This window comes from Ursus americanus, chromosome 1 (genome assembly GCF_024610735.1).
Source record: "Ursus americanus isolate L20-20 chromosome 1, mUrsAme1.1.p, whole genome shotgun sequence".
NCBI classification, from domain to species: domain Eukaryota; kingdom Metazoa; phylum Chordata; class Mammalia; order Carnivora; family Ursidae; genus Ursus; species Ursus americanus.
In genome coordinates, this window is record NC_142127.1 from 47,207,760 (window position 1) to 47,230,555 (window position 22,796).

The following is a 22,796-nucleotide window of genomic DNA, read 5'->3' on the forward strand; positions in this document are numbered from 1 at the left end:
ACAGGGCAAACTTGGAGATTAACTATGCCAAAGGACTTCAGAAACTGGCAGTCAAGTTAAGCAAAGCATTACAGACCACAAAAAAAAAGTAAGTATGTGAAATAGGTAAGGCAAAGTAATTCTTAAAAGTTATGAAGTGTGATGTATGTTCTATGCCAGCTTCCTCTTCTAACTGTGGCAGGTGCGCAGTGTTAAGCCTGGCTTACAGTTCTTGGGCACTTACTGTGTGCCAGGCACGGTGTTAAGTGCTTTTCCAGATACTCTCTTTTAATCCTCGCAATAACCCTTGGCAAGTCTTATTATTGTCCCTATTACAGACCAGTGTTGAGGCTTGGAGAGTTTTAAGAAACTTGTCCCAATGACACAGATAGTAAGTGGCAGAACTGGGCTAATCCAGTGTCCTTATGACTCCTAAGCCCATATTCATAAGCCTCAGTGATGTTATGTTACTTCGGAAGCAGTGCTGTTAAGTTGGAAGGTCCCGGAGACCCGCTTGGAATCCCGCTTTATCTCAACTCCATGACCTCCGACAAGTAACCTGGCCTCTCTGTGCCTTGATTTCCTCCATATGTTAGATGGAGTGCCGATATGTGTTGCATGGTACATGTGTGTGCAGGTCTGTGTGGGGGGTGTATATTATATGAGATCATGTGCGTGGAGATTAGCATGTTGGGTCCTAAAAAACTGGTGGTTCACATTTTTCTTAATACATTTCAGAGTCAAGTTGATTTGGGGGGGGTAGAGAAGAAAGATACTGGATATTCTAAAAGATATTTTAAAAATGGTCCAAAGGTTCTTGACCAAAGCTTGCAGATGTCACCCCGAACTGGCAGTGCCATTGCCAAGACCTCTTTTGATGGTGAAAGAGAGAGGGAAAGAAAGAAGAGTCCTTCTGGAGCTCCCATTCTTACTCCTTAGGGATCCTCTGTAACAGCAAATAATGGCTTTGAGATTGTTGGACTTGGAGCTTGATTCTTAGGGTAGCATTTTAGTAGGCTGCGAGGCAGCCGGCATGGCACAATGGTTGAGTATAGACTTTATTGGCACCGCCCAGATTTAGATTCTACCTCTACCGCTTATCAGGTGGGTGAATTAGGGCAATTTATTATATCTCTCAGTGTGTATTTAAAATGGAAATAGAACCTATCTCATATAATTGCTGTGAGGATTAAATGAGATAATACAAGAAGTGCGTTCACTACCTGGCACGGAGTTCATTATGACTTTGATTCTAATGACCTCCTAAAGAATGGGAGGTGTAGGGATGCAGGGGTGCGGGTCTTACTGTGCTGCGATCCTAGCATCCAGCATGGGTTGGCAAGTCCGGAATGTCTGCTTCACCAGGATTAATACAATAATATTTAATAATAAACATTGGACTTTTATCTATACCCAAAATCTGTGTTGTGTAGGTCACCTGAATTATTTCTATTTTAAAAGACCAATTACATGAAGGTCAGAGAAATCAAGTGATCTTTCCAAGGTCACACAGGAAACGGGGACACAGACCCCTCCGAGGCAGACGTTCTAGGCTTTCTGCTCTGCTGCTCAGCTCCTCTGAGGAGCAAATGTCAGATTCTCTTCCCCAAAGGTGCAGGGTTCCTTTTGTAAACATAAACTCTATTGAAGTTTAAGTTACATGCAACAACAAGCACCCTTCTTAAGTGTTCGGTTTGGTCGATTCTGATAGGTGTATATACAGTGGAGCCACCACCAAAATCAAAACATAGACATCGTCATCACGTCAAAAGAGTCTTCATGCCTGTTTGCAATCCTTTCCCCACCTACGCGACCACTGATCTACTCCCAAGGGATACAGATTCTTTTTGCGCTTTTTGCGATTTCCTATAACTGAAAGGCTATACTAAGTAGTCTCTTGTCTCTGGTTTTGTGCCTGGCTTTGGATATGCAGAAAATCTGGCATCCTCTGGTCCAGCTCTCAATTCTCTGACTGCAGGGTGCAACCTAAGTCACGTGCCCAGCCTCGGCCCCATCCTGATTTCAGCAGGGACACAGATCTGTCCCGGCCCCCAGCAAAGTCTACACAGGCCTCTGTCCCTGAGGTTTACTGATGCAATTGAGCTTATCCTTTGGCTTCTGAAGGACGGTGATATGGGTTGCTGTCCCCTTCTGTGGGAGAAAATAGCATCACATTTCCTACCCCCTACCCTGTGCCGTTAGGGAGAGGGCAGTGCTCTCCTTTTGTTAAATGGAGACACTGCTGGGACGCCTGGGTGGCACAGTCGGTTAAGCATCAGCCTTTGGCTCAGGTCATGATCCCTGGGTCCTGGGATCAAGCCCCATGTCAGTCTCCCTGCTTAGTGCGGAGCCTGCTTCTCTCTCTCTCCCGCACGTGTGCTCTCTCTTGCTATCTCTCTCTCTCGAATTAATTAATTAAATTAAAAATAAAAATTATTTAAAAATGGAGATACTGCTCACAAGACTACAAAATATCTGCACTGTTGTCCTATGAGCCAGCAGGGAACAGTAGCTGGACCCCAAACCCAAGAGCCGCACACGGGACGTCCCAGGGCTCTTGGGTCCTCCGCCACTTAACGTTTCTGAGCCTAACGCAGCTTACTCACTGGTGAAATGAGGAGCCTGGAAAGATGGTCTTTAGACCCCTTTCCCCGTACCTAGCACACGATCTTCCGCCTGTTCTAAACGCTTGCTCACCCTTGGCTACTTTATTTCCCTGATTTCCTACAGACACGAAATGGAAAATGAAAATTGAAATGAAAAAAGGCTGTATATGTAATGACTACAGGGCAGATCAATAAACTGGCAGAATTGACTCCCGTGGACACATTGAAATAAGATTAGGGAAATGAGGGCGATTGCCATATGTGGTGACTCAGACAGGAGGCTGCATTGCTCAGACTTTACTGGGAGAATGACACCCACTCTTGTGCCCTCCTGTTTTGCCTCCAGCTGTCTCGTCAGTGCCTGGGCCTGGGTCTCAGAGGGCATGAAATCTGCGGCGGACCTTCACCAGTGAGTGGTTCTCCCCCACCCCCCATGCCCGCACCCCGCACCCCCAGGGCTTACCCTAACCCCAGGGGGAGGCAGAAATAGTTAAAGTGGGCGTGCTACGAATACTCTGCTTCAAGCTTGTCCTGAATAGACAGGCTGGAACACACCATTTTATTTCCCCAGAAAATAATTTGGAAAATAGCTATAAATCCTAATACTATGCTTGTGTGTCTTTTATGTTCTATTTCCAGAAAACTTGGCAAAGCAATTGAGTTGGAAGCAATAAAACCAGCGCATCAAGTCCTGAGCGTACATGAAAAGAAGAAAAAATCAGTGAGTCAAATCTATCTTAAAGCAAGATTTCTGTCTTGGACCCAAGGAGGGAAAGGTGATGAAAGTGATACTAGCTTTCAGGAACTTGTCATAAAAAGAGACAAGAGCTCAAGATGTATGTGTAGAGGTGTTTGCTAAAGCATTGTTTATAGTAGCGAAAAACTCGAAACCTCTTCGTCATCCAAAAATAAATTATGATGAATTCAAGCAATGGAATATTATGCAACCGTTAAAATCTTATTACAGAAGAATTTAATGACATGGAAATGTTTTCACTATATACTGTTAAATAAAAATGATCTCAATTTTGTAAAGTAAATATATGTATATATGAATAGAAAAAAATCTGAAGGAGCCTCCTGAGAATGTTAGTAAGAATTACTTCTAGATAGTGGAATTCGAGGTTATTTTTATCTCATCTTTTGGTACTTTTTGCATTTCCATTGTTTTTCAATGAATAGATACTCTTGTGTAAACAGAAGTATTATAGACATAATTTTTAAAAAGACATGTTTTTTGTGCTTAACAGTTTGGGATTAGGTAAAGACAATAATAGGTATAGTCCCCAAATACTCTTAAAATTGGAAAAAGGTAAAAAACAAAACTAAACAATTCTTTTGGGAGCACCTGGTCCTTTTGTCTCGCATATTCTCTGGTCTTCTTGTGTCCCTTTCCTTCCAGAACAATTTCATCTGCGCTTCTTTTTCTTTTTCTTTGTGTGTCGTAGTGTTTAAAATCTATTTTCAGGCGACATAAAGGGGTGTTTAATAAATACTGCTCAACTCTGATAGGGGTGAGGTCATGGTCACAATTGGTTCAAGGCGAGGTGTAGTTTAGAAGTTCAGAAGCAGTCACCAGTGGCCCTTGTGCAGGGAAGGGGTGGTGGCTTGGGGTGGTTTCAAGTGACCACAGCCAGATAAAGGAGGTGATAAACGTAATAAGTTAGGAAGATGAGGGATCCATAAAAATCCCAATGGAAGAGAAATGATACAAAAATTTTTTATTCAAATTCATTAAACTGAGTCAGGAAATGGAAATGATGTTTGTGTGGACATATGTGTGTTTTTGCCACGATGGATGTTCTATTGAGGGCTGGGGTGATGGGGGAAATTTACATAGTAATTATTACTAAGCAACATAATCTTCCACCTTTGCAAACCAACTTAATAAAAACCAAACGCCAGTCTATATTTCATTAATTACAAAATACTTTTCATGCCCCATAATAATATGATCATCACTAGCATTTCCCTAGTACTTACCCACCATAAATCAGGCCCAGTGACACGATCATTATCATAGAGCTTTGGATAATTAGCGGCATGATCCCTCAAACTGCTGGTCCAGTTTCATAGCCTTTATTTCAGCATTGCCCTTCCCGCTGCACCCCTACACTGCCGGGACTGTTCGGTATTGTCAGGAGGCTAAAGTTGGGGCCACGTGGAACGATGCGGAAGTGCTGGGACCAAAAGGGACGCCAAACTCTGCAACACCCCCTCCATGCAGATCGCACACACTGATGTTGTTTTCAAAAGTTTTTGTATAGTTACATAGTTGACACAGAAATAATTATATTACCAAAGGCATTCAAGCTAAATTCTGTCAAGAGGTTTTGACGTGGGGAAAAGATAGTTTGGCTCCTTTTTTCAGGATATATGTCCACTGTAGGATTTTGAAATTCCTATGGATTGTGATAGTGATTGTGCCAGAATTCATATGCCAGCATGACTCAACAGAAAGACAGCAAAAAAAAAAAAAAAAAAAAAAAAAAAGAAAAGAACAGAAAAGAAAAGAAAAGAAAAGAAAGGAAGGAAGAAAATCGTTTCTCTTTTTTTCTGTTTGTAGCTTGACGATGAAGTTGAAAAGGCAGCAAATCTTGTCATTGGCAATTGGAGTCAACAGCTCAAGGCAAGTATACGTATGAATGTCATTCATGTCAACTCCGTTTTTAGGACTGAACATTTTTGCTTTTGCACGAATGTGATCCTGTTTTAGCGTTAGTATTTCTAAGTGCTAACTGAAGAGAAAACTCTTTCCTCACCTGAATTATTGTAGAGATATATCTTTCAACTAAACCGATAGAAGAGGAGGGCTTGAAATACGGCTATTATTTATAGCTAACAGACATAGTATTTGTTGTGTGCCAAATGCTATATATTTATATATTCAATCATTGCAACAACCTCTCCCCACCAAGAAAACAAAAAACAAAAAACCCAAACCAATGTGGTATGTCCCAGTTGACAGATGGGTGGGGAAACTGAGACACAGAGAGGTAAATCATTTGCCTAAAGCTGGTTAAGTGTTTTGAATCGAGAATTGTTATAAGTCATCGGGTTCCAGAGTCATTGCTCTGACCCATTCCACTGCCCTGACTGCCTTTCTGTATAATCTGTAACTTAGGGCAAGTGACAAGTACTCTCCGAGTTTGGGGCATATCATTTGTGGAAGGGCGTTCGTGATCTCTGTCTTACTAGTGAGAGGAGTACCGTGAGGGGTGAGGAGCCATACAAAAGGGCAATACATATACTGATTCCACAAATATGTATCGTCCACTTCCTGTACTCCACACTATTAGGACATGGTTCCTATTTTCAAGTAATTTAAAATGTAGTTGGCTAGATAACATATGTGCAGGAAACAGTAAATGAATTCTAGGGAGAGGAATTATGATCTGGTTTGAGAATTTGGAGCATATCATTATAGGTTCTTACGCAGAGAGCATAACAGATGGAACCCATATATATGTAGAGAAGATAATTCTAGAACAATCCAGTTTAGGAGGAATTCAAGTTGAAAGAACTAGAAACCAGTGGAGAGGGAATCTGTGAAGAAAGCCCAGTGATCCCCCTTTGAGAGAACTTGTGCTCCAAAAGTTGAACTCCCTTTTCATCTCCAGAGCATCAGTACCCAAAGAACTTTCCCCAGTAGACAGGTGCTAGTCACAAACAACCAGAGAGATCCCTCAAAAATAGGCGACCCCGACTCAGTCCTCACTGTTGCCTTTGGAGCTCCTGCTGAAGTCAAGGATTCCATAAGACCAAAAGCATTAATAAGAAATGTTTGAGATAAATGAATTTCTATACCGGCAATAGTAGCACTGATAAAAGAATCCTCGTGAGAATCACTTTTATAATAAACGTTTAAAAGTCCCATAATCAGTGTCCAGTCATTAGGTTTTAGTTTTGCTTTTGATTTTATGAACTTTCTTAAATAGAATTTGTTTGTTTGTTTATTTATTTATTTAAAAGTTGGTTCCACACCCAGTGTGGAACCCAACATGGGGTTTGAACTCACAACTCTGAGATCAGGACCGGAGCTGAGATCAAGAGTCAGATGCTTGACCGAGTGAGCCACCCAGGCGCCCCAAACAGATTTTTTTAAAATCCATTCTCTAAGTATTCGTCTTTCACAGGAAATTCAACATAACGGACCAAAAGAGAGAAACCGTGCTCAGCAGCTATAATTGCTTTCAAGAACAAAAAAAAGTGTCTTTTATTCTTTCCCAGTTTCCACCAAGTAATTTTTCTAAATAAAATGATTTTATTTTTTTATGAAGAGTGACAGAGAAATTAGAGAACATAAAATCCTTGAGCTCTAATGATTTTCTTCCCAGTTACAATGGAAAGTTTTCAGCGTGTCAGTAGTGAAGTGCGGTCTATTTGGGAGACAGAAATGGAAGCCTTAAAGGACCCAAAGCTCTTCCCTCATGCTCTCATTTCTCCGCAGGCCTGGGACTGACTGGAGGCAGAGAAAGAGCGTCAGTGCGTTTCCTATTCCTTGAATTCCCCTTTGCAGAGGCTTCTTAGGTTGAGAGACATTCAGAAGCCTTTGCCTCTGATTCCTAGAGAGAGAGGGAACTGAACTTTTCCCTTCATTACCTGGTTTTGAAGTCCTTGTGACCTTGAGAACATCATCTTCTGCCAAGTTGGAACTGTGTAGAATAGGAAATGATCACCTGGGTCATAACCCACTTTGAGGTTTGAGGCATCAACAGAGTAGGAGGACTTTGAATGTGCTTCTTCCTTCCCAAACCCCTGCCCCCCCCCCACCAATGCAGGCCATGTTCCAGGAGGCCAGGCAGATGCCCACCTCTGAAGACTTTGCGTCAGGTACAAAATAGCCCCTTTGCTGTAAGTTTTAAGAAAGCATCTTAAAATGACTCTGTTATGGCCCAGGTTGATTTAAAAGAGTGAGGCAGGTGGTCCTCCATGTCTGCTGTGATGTTTTTGTGATAAAGCCATTCCCTTCATGATGCTGGCTAGAACATTGTTTTGGAGGCTTGCAGGCCTTTGTGATTTGGAGAAATGTATGACCCTCTTGAGTGTACTCGATATAATGAAAAAATATACAGTGGTTTCAGGGCACAATGGTAGCCACTGTAATATTCTAGACAGATATTGAGGTGAGGGCAGAAATGAAGAACTAAAATTACACAATCATTTAAGTGAGCACATAAACATGACTTGTTTCAGAACAGAAGAGTTTTATCTTGATATCTATTTCTGATCCCTTTTTGCTTTTTTTGTGTTTTTGACTCTAGGCCAAGAAGAAATTAATGGTTAGTACCAAGAAGCATGAGGCACTTTCCCAACTTGTAGAAAGCTCCAAGCACACTGTGACTAAGAAGGAGAAGCAGAAGGTAACCTGTCATGGCTGGCTGCGTGCATGTGGTGTGGGGAAGCATGGGTTTCCTACTCTGAGCTATGAACACAAGAGAATTGGCTGACTCCCTGCTCTGTGTGAGGTCTCTGCAGAGCTGGCACGTGGCAGAGAATGAGAGGGATTCTAAATCATTCCTGGTCCACATATATTTTTAAAAGGTATTATTGACAGATGATGAATTAGACCAAGAGTGTCCACATTTTTCCATAGGGACCCTATTAAATATCTCTCAGTGCAAGTAAGTAAAAAATATATGTATGTATATAACGAATTATTTCATGTACTTTACCAACATTGTGTACCACATGTAGCACTTTATATGTTATACGAATATGTTATGAACATTAGAAAACATAAAAAAGTGCTTGAGGGATGAGATAGAGATGAAATAATATTTTAAATGATTAGCTAATCATGATGCCTTCCTGTGATCACTGAGTGACATTTCCAGGCAAAATATACACCTGGGCAAGGTTCAGCCTTAACCGTAGTAAATGTAAATTCATATTTTTAATAGTCCTCTTGATAGTTTTAAACTTTTTGGTTAACCTCTTTTCAGATTTCACCAGATCATCCCAGTTTTTGCCTTTTCCTATGGGTGATGATGTGCTTATAACGAGGAGCAGGAGAAGGCATCAGCTCTGACATTTTCCTGTGGCTTTCTTGTGCTTACATTGGCAGTGCTAATGGCAATCTACATCTCAGCAGAAATCTTTTCAAGACATTTGCTCGTTTTGTGTGTATAACCTGATTAAAGCTAGATGACAAATCTGTAAATCCCCACACCCCAGACACACGCGGATGGCCACATGTCCCAGGATACTGCAAGTGAAGACGTTTGTGAGGGCCCGTGTCAGCTGCTTAGGTTGTAAAATCCCCACTCTCCCTCCAGAACACCTAACTGTCCACGCTGGGCACCAGCGTCGACTCATATGTCAAATAAGATTAAGCTTGCTAACCGTGTCTAGGCCAAAAGGAACACGAATGACGTTGGAGATATGATAGACAATCTCGCACACCTCGTGTGTCGTGTGCTTCCAACTGGAAACCTCTGAAGTAGTCTCTTCCCCCCAAGATGAAGTCCCCCTAAGGAAATGCAGACTGAACCACCGCCACCCCAAACATTCTTAAAGAAAAAGAAAATCGTCATTGTAAATAAGGCTGTCATTTCATCTGAAGAAACTATTAGTTGAATAACTTAAATTCATTGCTAGCAAGATCTGACAACGTTCTTACTTGTTCACGTGTCAGTCTCCCAGTGTGACATGGTCGTAACAAGCACTGAATAACGAAGCGGCTTCCGAGGAGGCGGAAGCACGGCGTGCGACAGCGCCGAGCACCGGGCCTGGCACCGGCATTGGGAGCCCTCATTACAAGCTATTCTTTATCGCCGTCGAGCAATAACAAAGAGAAAAGTGCCAGGCAGCTAAATGGTGGCTTTCCTCTTCCGTCCCTCATTAGCAGCTTCCCTGGAGGTCGAAGCCCATGGTGTTGTCTGCCCTCCTCCGACTTGTCTCGTAACCATGGGACCTTGGCTGTCCTCGTATCAAGACCCCTATCATCTTCATCACTTTATCTGGAAGCTTTTGCTTGCTTGCTTGCTTTTTCTTTCTTTTTTTTTTCAGTCCTAAGGCTAAACACCTAAGGCAGCATTCATTGTCCGCATGTGGCAGAGAAGTGCCCGTCATCTCCACCCTGACTGCTCAGCAGTTCTTCCTGCTTTCCTGCTCAGCAGTCCTTGTGCTCAGCACAAGCTGATCTAATCTCCATTCTTCTCACACCTCCATCCTCACCACCCACTCTCAGCAGACTGACTATCTTGCCTCCTTCCTCACAGAGTAAATAGAAGTCGGCTCAGCCACCTGCCTACTGAAGTCATGTGCAAGGGGACAGGCCAATTCCTCATCGTGTGTGTGGATTTCCAGCCCATCCTGCCTCTCAGAGATGTTTCTCGTGATTATTTCCCTTTTGCCTGTATCTTGGACATACCCCTTCTCATCAGTCAACATGGCCCTCCTCACCCCATCTTAGGAGGGTAGGAAGAGACAGGGAGACACCTCTCCATGGTCCTATTCCTATTCCTCCCCAGATTTTATCATCTCTCCTTCTTTTTACGATAAGATTTATTGAAAGGGTTATCTGTGCTCTGTCTCCATTTCCTCACCTCCTGTTCACTCCTTGATCCACACCAATCAAGCTTTCCCCACCATTCTACGAAGAGTGTTCTTGCTTGGAAAACATGTCATCCTTGTTGCTAAAGTCAATGTGTACTTTCTAGTTCTTATCTTACTTAACTTCTTGGAAGCATTAAGCATTGCTGACGTCCTCCTTCTAGAAAGTTCTCTTCTTTTAACTTCAGCGACACCTTACTCTTTTGGTTTTTTTTTCAGGGCAATTTTTTCTTAAATTCTTTTATGGACTTTTTTCTGCGTGACCTTTATATATCTCTTTTCCTGATGATTTCTCTCCTGGGACTCATTCGGTTTTATTCAGCGCTGTATTTCCAGTGTCCAACATAGTATTCTCAAAATCAGCTACTCAATAAATAACCAGTACTTAATAAATATATTCTCAAGGCTTCCACTACTGTATCCAGGCTGATAATACCCCAATTTATGTCTCCAGCCCAACCAGTCTCTGAACTGCCTCCTAGCACCTCAAACTCAATATCTAAGATTGGAACCATCACTTCCCTCTACCAAAAATATTCTTTTATTCCTGTGTTTTCTATATCTTTGAATATCATCAGGTAATGTATCCCCATGGTTCTACCTCCTAAACCAAATACTTCTTGAATTTTGGTACTTATGCTTCCTCCCCACCATGTCCCACTGCTCTCTCCCAGACCACCATCACCATTGCTTGCAGCTCTCTGGCAGACTGCTGTCCTGGCTTTCAGCGTTGCCTCCTTCTATCTCTTCCTCATCTACAAGCCCACCTGACTTTTCTGAAACTCCAGTATGAGCATATCATTCTTCTTTTAAAGGCCGTTAGAAGCTTCCTGGCGACCTCAAATCAAGTCCGAACTCCTTTATGTGGCCCTAAAGACTCTTCCTGACCTGACCCTTGCCTAACCTTTCAGTGTTATTGCTGTCCTCTCTCAAACTGTGTGCTCCAGCCTCTCCAAAAATTTTGTCAGTATCACGTTATGCCATCTTACCTCACCACTTCTGACTCCCATTTTAGCTTTATTCACACACAGTCGTTTCTGTGAGTACCCATTCTATGCCAACGCTCAGCTTACATGCCATTTAATTCCAAGATTAGTTTAGGTGCCCCTCTTGGCACCCCGGTGATACCTAAAACTTGTATCATTCTGGGATCTATCACATGAGATAGTGATGGCCCTGTGGGTCTCTGACTAGAAGGGGAGACTATCTAGTTTACTCTTCTAGTCCCAGAGCCTAATACATGACACTTGGAGGCACTCAATAGATGTTTGATGAATAAATGAATGAGATGTTTGTTCCAAGAGAAAGAAAAGATAAAACGTTCAATATTTGACAAATTTTATAAACTTTTCTGAGAATTTCCTTAAATAAGAATATAAAAGTCTACCATTCTTTTATATCTGTTTGGGGTTATTTGTTGTAAATTTGCTGAACAGAAACTTCTAGTCAATAGAGCTCTATAGCATAGGCTGATGAATGTGAGCAGTCATCTCAAAAGTGACTCCATTCTCGTTGCTGGGGGTACGAGCATTCTCAACGAGAATCTAAGGATGATGATTTAGCAAAGTATAGCCGCGGCACACTTTCAGCTTTTTCACTGTATTGTTATCAGGTTAAAATTCATAAGCTCATGTTTCCACAGATAAATGTGGTTCATTGCACTTGATATACAAAACCAAATGTGTCCTGTGTAAGTCATACATCAGAGCCGGGACAGCTGAATGGCCAGCATATCAATTGGAAGAATAAAGGGAGTGGTGTTAATATTCACCATTTTGGATGCATGTTCTTCATTACTAAAACGTTAGTCAAAATGTCCTTAAGCATAAAGAAGGTCATTCTTGAAAGCCTTTGTCTCTATCCTTGAAACTCCTAAACTGCTTAAGTCAGAGGGATCTTTGGTGCTCCTTGAACTGTGCTTTTGAGGACCGTTTGCATCAGAATCACCAAAAGGGGTAGTGAAATTCAGATTTCCCCGTCCCATTATAGAACTGCTGGATCAGTATTGCTACCTGTGGGACCTTGAAAATCTGCACTCTTATAAGCACCCAGGTCCTTCCTAAACATATTCAAGTTTGAGAGTCATTCATGTAATACAACTTCCGTTGTTCTCAAAGATGTGAAATTATTTGAGCATTTCGAGAATCAATTTCAGCTACCCTGATGCAGAGAGTTTTGTTATCACTTTGATTTTCCAGAAGGTTTCACAATCAGAATGGCCACTTTTGGTGGCTGGCACGAGGGGGCTCTTCGTGAAGAAACAGATCACCGGGGAGCAAGATGAGCGAAAGCACCTGCCAGGCAGGCCGCAACTTGTAGTGAACGTTGGCCTGTGCGTCAGGCTTTTCACCAGCGAGCCGGTTCTAAACTTACGTGCTTGCACGATCTCTACCCGTCCTCGGAAGGAATGTGGGCGCACGGGCGATTTACCAAATGAGAGCACAGGAGTCATTTGTAGAGTCGAGTCTTGAGCTGGAGCTTGCTACTCTGTGCTTGCTTCCCCTCACCTGTCATTTGGCCTCCTCCTTGATTGGAAGCACAGGAGCACATCACGTCACACTTACGGACCTCAATTTCTTCCTGTGAACAATTGAAGGATTCGTACTGACCCTTAGGTTTCCTTTCAGCTCTGATATGCTTTTTCTCTGAGAAAGCTCTTTGATTTTGTCATCTGTAGTTACTGTGGCTGACTTCAGCTGGGAGATGAGAAGCGTATCGATGGGTTGTACATAATCCTTTATCTGGGATTACCAAGGGCTTTGATAAATGTGTTAGGGAATATGTGACACTGACGTTTTCCTTTAGCTCCTCAGTAAACTGAAAAAATCGACGGAGAAGTTGGCAAAAGAAGATGAAAATTACTACCAAAAAAACCTGGCTGGCTGTGCTACCAGACTCAAGTGGGAAAACACGCTGGAAAATTGCTACCAGGTGAGTCCTGGGCTCGCATTTTTCTCTTCTTCCCGTAGAGCTTTGTGAGGCTTGAAAAGGAAGGTCAAATCTCCGTTGCATGACCTGATGAGCTCTGTCCTTGGCGACGACCCTCACTCCTACTGTGACTCTAGACAAACCACATGACTTCCAGTCATTTCCATTTCTCCTGGATCCAATAACCAGTGCATATTTACTGAGGATCGTTGGCCAGATTCTAACTCTCGATGGACACGATAGCACTCAGCTAACTTCAAAAAGTGCTGTCGATGTGAAGTGTAAATTAAGGCTTGAGTATTTGGCACTCAGGAATCAGTCTTATGCCTGAGAGCTGATTTATATAGTAATCGCTTATGGAGTTCTTTTGTATGCGGGGCTTTGTGTTGGGGCTTGGAGCAGTGATTAAAGAGAACCATCTCGACTTGGGAGGTGTAAGTTTTGCAGCAAAGAAGACATATAAAGAAAGAAATTGGCAAATCATCCCATAAAACTTAAAAAGTATGAACAAGCAGATCACAAAAGGGAAAATCGAAATGACCAATAAACATATGAAAAGACTCTCGGTCATTTGGCAAAGGTTAAAAAGTGGCAATATCACGTGTTGCCAAACAAGAATTGCTGGGAAACAAGAATTCTTATACCTCTCTAGTGAAATAACTTGATAGTGTCTAGTAAAACTGAAATGTGCGTGTATTTACAACATGGCAGTCCCCCTCCTAGGCGTATATCTGGTATACACGTGTATACCAAGGGTGATGTATAGCAATGTTTATTTCAGAATTGTTTATAACTGCATCATGAGAAAAAATTGTGCACAATCCTCACACCTATCAATAGAGAAATTCCTCTTAAAATGTGCTCTAAGTTAGAAGGTAGAATAATATCTAGCAATAAATATTAATTAAAACTATATTTAAACACAAATTAGAGACACCTGGGTGGCTCAGTTGGTTAAGCATCTGCCTTTGGCTCAGGTCCCGATCCCACGGTCCGGTCCTGGAATTGAACCTGGCATTGGGCTCCCTCTTCTCCCTCTGCCTCTGCCCTTCCCCTCCACTCATGCTTTCTCTCTGGCGCTCTCTCTCAAATAAATGAATAAATAACATCTTTAAAAAACCCACACAAATTGACCTCAAAAACATGATGTTGAAGAAAAGAAATATGCTATTTATACACTCTATGTAAATTAAAGCATTTAAAAAACTCACACCCCAAACTACAGTGAGTTTTTAATGTGTGTGTTTGTAAACTTATACATATAGACTGAATCTGTGTTGTATGAGGGAAATGGTGGGAATTCAAGAAAGCTGCCCCGTACAGCCACACAGCTTGTAGAGGACGAAGCAACCCGGGCTCAAAAGTTACTCCAACGACTGTATATCTGACTAGCTTAGTTCTCTATTTTTTAAGTCAACATAAATCTGACCAACTTAAATAATGTTCAACTCTGGGTGTTAAGAACATGAATGTTGGTTTCTTTTTTCCCCACATGTTAAGTTTTAAAAAATGTTTAAAGCAAGGTACAGTTGCAAAAAGAGGCAATCGAGATGCAATTTGATAAGCACAGTCATGTGTGAATGATACAGGTGCTGCCTAGGGACAGGCACGGCGCTGAGTACATTCACAGCATTACATTTTGTGTTCCTCACAACATCATGAAGAGGTCATAATTCTATTCCCAATTTATAGTGAGGGAGTGGAGATGTGAAGGTACTTGCCCAAGATGGCAACGGGATTCAACCTAGGCGGTCTGATGCCATGGGCTTGACCTCTGCTCTCTGCTGGACAAGCCGAAATCCAATGGGCCATATTTAATCTCTTGCTCTTCCACGTTCCAGGTAGGATAGATGCAGAGTTAGGGAAAAGTGGGGAAATTAAAGGAGAGATGAAAACTAGGCCGAAGAGAGGAGGAAATGAGGAGAAACCCTTCTTTATTTTACGCCATCAAACATAGGGTCCTGGTACTCTCCTCGCTTCTGCTGAATACATGTTAGATGAGGACGAGGAGAAAGGGCCAAGGATTTAATTTCCAACTTTGTCCATCTGAAACCTGGCTCTCCAGCCTGGCCTCTGGTCTTGCCTCACCCCCTGGGACTTCTCAGTGGATCTGTGGCTTTTCCATAGAGGCTGGCTTCCTTGGAAGCCCTGTTAGATTATGGGAGAGAAATGGCTGCTCCCATTCCATCTTCCAGACGCCCTTCAAGGGCTATGAGAAAAATACTTAACCTCTATGTCTGCACTCCTCTCACCTCTCTACATCACAGCAATGGGGGATAATTATGGTCCCTACCTCGTATGGCTGCCAGCATGACTGGTATAGGTGACCTCCAGCTGGCCTTCAAAATGTCTTATGTATTGCTATTACCAACTCCCCTCTCAGAGGCTCTTACTAGGTCTCTCTTTTTTCTCAGTTTTCTTTTTTCCTGTTAGGGTCCTCCTGTACCTCTCCTCCTGACCAACCCCCTTTCAGCAGCTCCAACTTTTATATTAAAACATCATGGAAATTATCTTTTTTATTTATAAAGTCTTCCTGATGGTGACAAGATATACATTTTCTCTATTACAAAAGATGTCTTTGCAGACAAATAAAAGCACAGACTCTTAACTATAGAGAACAAATTGGTGGTTGCCAGAGGGGAGGTGAGTGGTGGGGGTGGGTGAGATAGACAAAGGGGATTAAGAGGACACTGATCCTGATGAGCACTGAGTAATGTATAGAATCGTTGAATCATAATACTGTACACCTGATACTAGGATAACACTGTATGTTAATTATACTTGAAGTTTTTTTTTTAAATAAACTTATAACTCAGTTTTAAAAATATTTAAAACCCTAGTTTTTTTTTTTTTTATTAGAATCCAAGTCATGTGGAGAATCTACTCAAAATCAGAATCTCCGCAAGGAAAAGAAAGATTTCCTTTCACCCTTCTTGTATCCTGGTTTATTGTTACCACCATTCCAGAGGCCACCAACATTGCGCCCCACTCTCCCTTTCAGTTCTGTCACTTCCTCTTACCTCGGCTCCCTTAGAGCTACCTTCGGCCTCCCGAGTGCAAGCTCAGCTCTGTAGACCCATTCGAGACTACTTCTGCCAAGTCATCCTCGCCCGGCCCTACCCAAGAACATTCCTTTACTTTGTATTCCCTTAGCTTGTATACACCCTGTCTGCACCACCAAATCATTGACTCACATATTATACTGGGTGTTCTAGATCGTCCATTGTTTACAAACTCAGAAGTAGAATGTTATACTCATGAAGACACATAACAAAAGTGGGCTGAACTGAATTTAAGGGAATTTTATTATAAGTGTGTGAGGTGGAAATGTTACAAGGGTGGTTCAGTTTCCTTCTTCCCTCCATTCTGCCAGGACCATTCTTCTGTAGAAATGGGGTATAAGAATTCATTTAAGCATCCTATAGCGTATCCTCTTACCCCTTCTTACTCTCCAAATTGGATTTATAGATTCTTTGAGAGAGCATTCATTGAAATGTGCTCAAGGCAGTTTGCTAGCTACTAAAAAGGGTCAAGTTTCAAGTGTGGTTATGAAGTAATAAAACCAATTCCACAAACCACATGTCAATTAGTCTTACTATTCATAATCATATTATGCTCAAGTCACATTCACATTTGTTCTAAGAACAAACAATTCAGTTGGTAGAAATAATCTATATTTTGAAAAATAATGGCCGTGCTACTAAGAATTACCAAGAGCCAAATGTTGGGTTCCAACAGTAAGTACTCAAGGAATTATTTTAGAGAGGCATTTGCAATAAGTGTCAAGAACATTAAAAATGTTCACCTTCTCAACAGTGTTCCTCATCTGAACCACAGAACACAGAAAATAATCGGAGTGATTGTTTTCACAGTTCCCCCAAGGGCAGTAGTGACTGTGCCTCTCAGGGTGGAGGGGTTGGGGCTGGGGAGCTGGTGACTCATACGGCACACAACGGATGCTTCAGGACAGTAGGGCTTGACTCTCTCCCAGAACCCGTGGTGAAAAACATAATTTTCTTTCTATAAATCCATCTTGAGGAAATAGCTGGAAAACAAACCAATTTCTGTTCAAAATACATTAAAAGCAAAAGGGAGGAAACAATTCAAATGGCTAACCTTAAGGGGATGACTAAATGAATCAAATGTGCTGTATGCAACCCCACGCAGTGGACTATATTAAATGGAGTTTCTGGAGGCGAACAACATGAGAAACTGCTCTTGTATAATGTTAAGTGAAAAAACAGAATACAAATTTGAATAATTTGCTGGGTAACTAGAAAAATAAAATCGTACATTTGCGCATACCTAGACGGACTGAAATACATCAAAATGCTAATGGGGTAGCTCTGGGTGGAAGAATCATAAATAATCTGAAATTAGATTTTTTTTTTTGTGGCCCTTTAGAGTCCCAGGACAATGTCTCCAAGCAGCTAGTGTACTTGTTAAAATTCCGATTCCTGAGCACCTCCCTAAATGGGATGAATCAGAACCTCTGAATGATTTTAGTAAGGTGTTTAGGTGATTGCTAAGCATGCTAAAATTTGAGAGTTTTTGCTTTAGAAAGAACATGATATTTCTTTGATCAGTTTTATTTAAGCAATTTAGATGAAAATGAATTCCTTCTGAACTCCTTGAGTAGTACAGACCAGACAACAGGACTGGAAAGAATGAAGAGTATGGTTTATCACGGTGCCTGGGCCCCAACCAGTCTCCAGCTCTGCTGTCCCCCTGCGAACTTTGGCCACGCTCTCATACATGTGCTATCGTAAAGGCACAGAAGGACAGTTTTAGGTCCTCCAGAGTATTTTGCTTCTCTACTACCTATTTTATACAAAAAGAACAAGATAACAGAAAGCAATTATTCATTAAATGAGATATGGATTTCCCCTTTGCACAGTGGAATTTATCTCTGCCTCTTTTCATGAGCAAACATAGATCATTTTAATGATTTCCCTGAAACGTAATTAAAATCTCTTAACCATTACCATCTCCATGAAGAGATGCTGGTGATTCTAGTCTCAGACTGATGCTGGTGGCTCAACTCGTGTCAACATAAGGAAACAGCTGCCTACTTGGGTACAGTGTGTTCCTAAAACCTGGCCTAAAATTTCCTAAGTTCAAAGTTGATCAGACTTTGGGGTTCTGCTCTTGTCAAATAGTCTGAATGCATTTCCAAGATATGGACAGGGATTTTACTGGGCTTCACACTCCTTCTCTAGAACTCACAGACGCTGGGATGCCCGGGTGGCTCAGTCGGTTAAGTGTCTGCCTTCAGCTCAGGTATTGATCCCAGGGTCCTGGGATTGAGCCCCACATTGGCTCCTTGCTCAGCTTGGAGCTTGCTTCTCCCTCTGCCTGCCGCTCCCCCTTCTTGTGCCCTCTCTCTCTCTTTCTGACAAATAAGGAAAATCTTAAAAAAAAAAAAAAAGAACTCACAGATGCTTTTCAAATGATCTCTTTTCTCCCCTTCCTTTGTGAATACCAGGTAACCAAATGCCTTTTGGGCCAAAACAGCCTGGGAAAATTATGTGAGTTAAACCAATCCTAGGGGCGCCTGGGTGGCACAGCGGTTAAGCGTCCGCTTTCGGCTCAGGGTGTGATCCCGGTGTTATGGGATCCAGCCCCACATCAGGCTCCTCCGCTATGAGCCTGCTTCTTCCTCTCCCACTCCCCCTACTTGTGTTCCCTCTCTCGCTGGCTGTCTCTATCTCTGTCAAATAAATAAATAAAATCTTTAAAAAACAAAAACAAAAACAAAACCAATCTTAAAGGAGGATAAACAGCACTTAACACCAAATCATGTTCTTTCCTGGGAATCTCCCCCCACTGCAGCCTGGAAATGACATCATCAAAAGGCACAAATGTGACCGTTCACGGGCTTTCTGGGGGTGTGCCAGTGCTTGGGTGGGTGCCTTTAGTTTTGCACAACAACCAGCTCATCTTCTGTCATTTTCCATCCTTTTCAGAGCATCCTGGAGCTGGAGAAGGAAAGAATTAAACTTTTATACAATAACTTGAACCAGTACACCCAACATATTTCTGTTTTTGGCCAAACCCTGACCACAGTGAGTTGTAAGGATTTCTGTTATTTCTGATACACGTGGTAGGAACTGGCAGGAAACATTCTTCAGCAACCTTGTTCTGCTTTCTTGGCATTGCAGTGCCACACGCAGATTCACTGTGCCATCAGCAAGATAGATGTGGAGAAAGACACCCAGGCTCTCATGGAAGAAACTGCAGTGTCATCCACAGAAAATAAATCTGAGTTCCTATTAACCGATTACTTCGTAAGTATAGAATGGAAGGAAATTCCATTGATGGGAAGCCTCATTCATAGGCTGAGGGACGCATTTGGAAAAACATTGAGAGCAATTGTGAAGGAAATATCTTGTTTTGTAAATGAAAATATCGATTTTTTTTCATAGTCTGTATAAATTTAAAAAAAACAACAACAGGATGTGGTTTAGAAACCGGGCAATAGAAGTATGTCTTTGGTGTCCTCTGGAAGGGAAGAAAGTCAAATGGGATTCCAGACTGAATCTTTATGCTCAGGCTTCTAGAGTAATCCCAGGCAGACTGTTTCATGACCTGCAAATAATCACTGTATGTCATATTGGTTGTCTATTGCTGCAAAACAATTACCCCCAAAACCTAGCAGGTTAAAACAAGCATTTATTATCTCACAGTTTCTGCAGGCCGGGAATCCAGGTGTGGCTTCCCTGGTGCCTCTGAGTCCCTCACAAGGCTGCCATCAAAGTGTTAGCGGGAGTGCAGACATGTCAAGGCTCTCCTGGGAGACAACCTGCTTCTGAACTCACCCATGTGGCAGATGGCAGGCCTCTGGTCCCCGCTGACTGGTGGCTGCAGAGACCAGCTCTTTGCCATAAGGCTCTCTGCACCTGTGGGGAGTTCACAATAGGCCAGCCTGCTTCCCCCAGAAGCTAGTGATCCGAAAGAGACAGAGCTAGAGTATCCAAGGTGGAACTGTACTCTTTATAAGCTGATCTCAGAAGTGACATCTCTTTGTATCCTATTTGTCAGAACCAAGTCGATAAGTGCAGTCCAATAGTGCAAACACAAGTCAATAAGTGTTCGTGGAGGGGATTGAACAAAGGCAGGACTCCTCGAAGGTGGGAATCATTGTCAACATTCTTCATGGTCCTTGCCTTTGAAAACCTCACACCATATTATAGAAGCTTATTTTGAGGTCATTTGGGTGATTCTACCATTATATGAAACTTGCTAAAAACCCATCAGCGTGCCTGGTCAGAGCCTAGACATCTCACTTCTTTGTTATCTGGGGGGAAATCCTTTGTCTTCTTGGGTCACACCTCAAGGATTTTGTCCTCCCTCTTGTTGGTCTTAATTGTAGTGTTCTAGGAGCTGATCATTAATTATTGCCATCTGCAGAAAGAATTCCTCTGCTGTATTTTGTCCAGACTTTCAAGGTCCAGATTGGGAAGGCTCGTTTCCCCCTGTATGGAGAACTAGCCTACTGGTCATGGCCTCCTATAGGCTTAAAAGAGTAGCTGAAGTCAACATCCCAGGAGTCCTGCTCAGGGAACAAGAGATGAAGGAGGAGGAAAGGAGGTTAGATTAGGCCCAACAGTGGCTCCTGACCAGCTTTCCCCACCCTTACCCTCCGAACAGCAGTAAGTGGCCCCCTATTTCTTGAATTAGATCTTCTTTTCCTACCCTGGAAAAGTGAAGTGAATTAGCAATAGTAATGTCTGTTCAAAACAGAAACAAATGTAGTGATAAGCAGTGGAAAGGAAGATTTGATTATAAGCAGAAAATGCTCCTTTTTTTTTTTTCTCTTCCAAATAGTGTAGGTGACTCCTGAGATGGGAAAATGTGCAATAAAATATATTTGTTACTTTCTTATAAAAATGCCCTTATTGACTAAGCTGTCAGTAAAATAGGGGTCATTGTCATTGAAAATGTGATTAGGCTTCTAGGGTGATGTAAGGAGGCAGCCATGACAGTTTATCTGTAATTGACATGCCCATGGGAATTTTTGGTTTCTATCACATCATCAGTGCACCAGAGCTAATGACTACATATCTGTTGTCTAAGACAATGGACTGTACCTCCAAACGGGTAAATAGAATTTCCTTAATATCCTCAAAGAAAAACATGCCCTAAATCTGCCTTTATAGACATTGGGTGTAGACTGGTTTATATCTAGTTGCCAAGAAATGTACAAGGACTAGGGTAAGACCGGAGAACAATCCAAACGCAGATATTGAGGGGCTGGTGACCAGTGTGAAAGTACTTGTAAGGTTGCTGGAAAGGCCATGCTCCTAAGTTGCATCAGCAGTTTCATAGGCCACTTTCAATATTGATCTTTCTAAAGTCTTTGGAAGAGAAGGACAAATTTAAGAAAGTTAAAGGACAGCAGTATACTCTATCCTCGAGTTGTGCCAGTAGTGATCCACTTCCAGAAATACATTTGTAAACAATAGATGTCCCCAAACAACCGAAATGGAGTCTTGGCCTGGCACAGAGCCGGAGCCGGAGCCCGGGGATGATGTGCATTTCTCCAGCAAGGAGGGCCTGAGGGGTGGAGTGAGGCAGCCTTGCAGTTCAGCCGGGGCTCTTGCGGGGCCGCCGACCTCCAGGGGCTGGCATGGGCAGGAGCCGATGGGGAGGCACACTGGGATTCAGAGGACCTGGGTTTCAAACTGTTTCTTTTGGGTCTTCATTTATTTCTCTGACTGTCAGAGGGAAAATGGGGAAAATAAAACCAATCTCCTAGGATTGTTGTAAGAATCACATGTAATAAGGATATCAACATTTATAATATACAATTCACAATATATGAGCAATATATGTTTATCTATACCTTATTATTCCTATTAAGGCTATTCTCTCTGCTCTAAATCCTCACGCTTCATGACTGTCTATCTAAAGCTCATCTCTCCACCAACTTTCAGGATCCTTGTTTTTTCTCCTTCTGTATCAACCAAGTCCTGATCCCTCTACTTCTGTCTTCAGACCTTAGTGTCCCCTTTTTCTCCACGCGTTCCTGTCCATCTGCTACACTCCTGTTCGGCTGCCTCCCCATCCAACCTTGACGTCCTCATTTTCTTTTCATTCGACCCTTGAAATAATGGATGTGAAAGCTCAGATATTGTTAACATTTTTTCACATTTTATAAGACAAAATCCCTACTTCAGCCCAAAAATCTGGCCTAAACTGCCAAGACAACTTTTCCTTCTACTGTGTTTGCTCAAGCAACTGGTCTACGTATCGTTCCTGATGCGTCTCCTGCAGCCCTCCCTCTGTCCTTTGCTTGTGCCATTTCTCCTGTCCAGGGTACCCTTTGGCTTCCTTCTCCTTGACTGAAAAATCCTGGTTAAGTCTTCTTGCCTCATTGAAACGTTCACGTCCTGGCACTCGGCGAATCACACATTCTTGTCTGCACCACTCATGAATGAATGTGGCCTTGGATTGCTAGGTCTCTTTACGTGATGCTTCAAGGCCTGACTAGATTATAGACCCATCCTGGGAAGAGCTCATGGGTCGCCAATAGCCAGCCAATACAGAACAGAGCACAATAAACATTGATGAAACTCCCGACACAGTCTTAGCTCCCGGGAAACATGTCATGCTACATTTGGACCTTCGAAGAACTCTAACTTCAATCAAGATGAATAGGGAGCAGTAGAGTATCCAACAAATAGATTTACTTATCAAGAAACTGTGAAATTAAACTATAGGAAG

At 42.3% G+C, this 22,796-nt stretch overlaps 1 protein-coding gene across 3 annotated transcripts in view; it reads left to right on the forward strand.

The window, feature by feature from the left end:
- The window catches only part of NOSTRIN (nitric oxide synthase trafficking), a 55,328-nt gene that overhangs the window by 23,046 nt on the left and 9,486 nt on the right, over positions 1-22,796 (forward strand). For all 3 annotated transcript variants that reach the window (XM_045780347.2, XM_045780371.2, XM_087861233.1), the window contains 8 exons: positions 5-88; positions 2,932-2,994; positions 3,225-3,306; positions 5,152-5,214; positions 7,850-7,948; positions 12,948-13,073; positions 19,037-19,135; positions 19,232-19,357. In XM_045780347.2, coding sequence (XP_045636303.1) covers positions 5-88; positions 2,932-2,994; positions 3,225-3,306; positions 5,152-5,214; positions 7,850-7,948; positions 12,948-13,073; positions 19,037-19,135; positions 19,232-19,357 — 742 coding nt within the window. The remainder of the gene's footprint in view (positions 1-4; positions 89-2,931; positions 2,995-3,224; positions 3,307-5,151; positions 5,215-7,849; positions 7,949-12,947; positions 13,074-19,036; positions 19,136-19,231; positions 19,358-22,796) is intronic.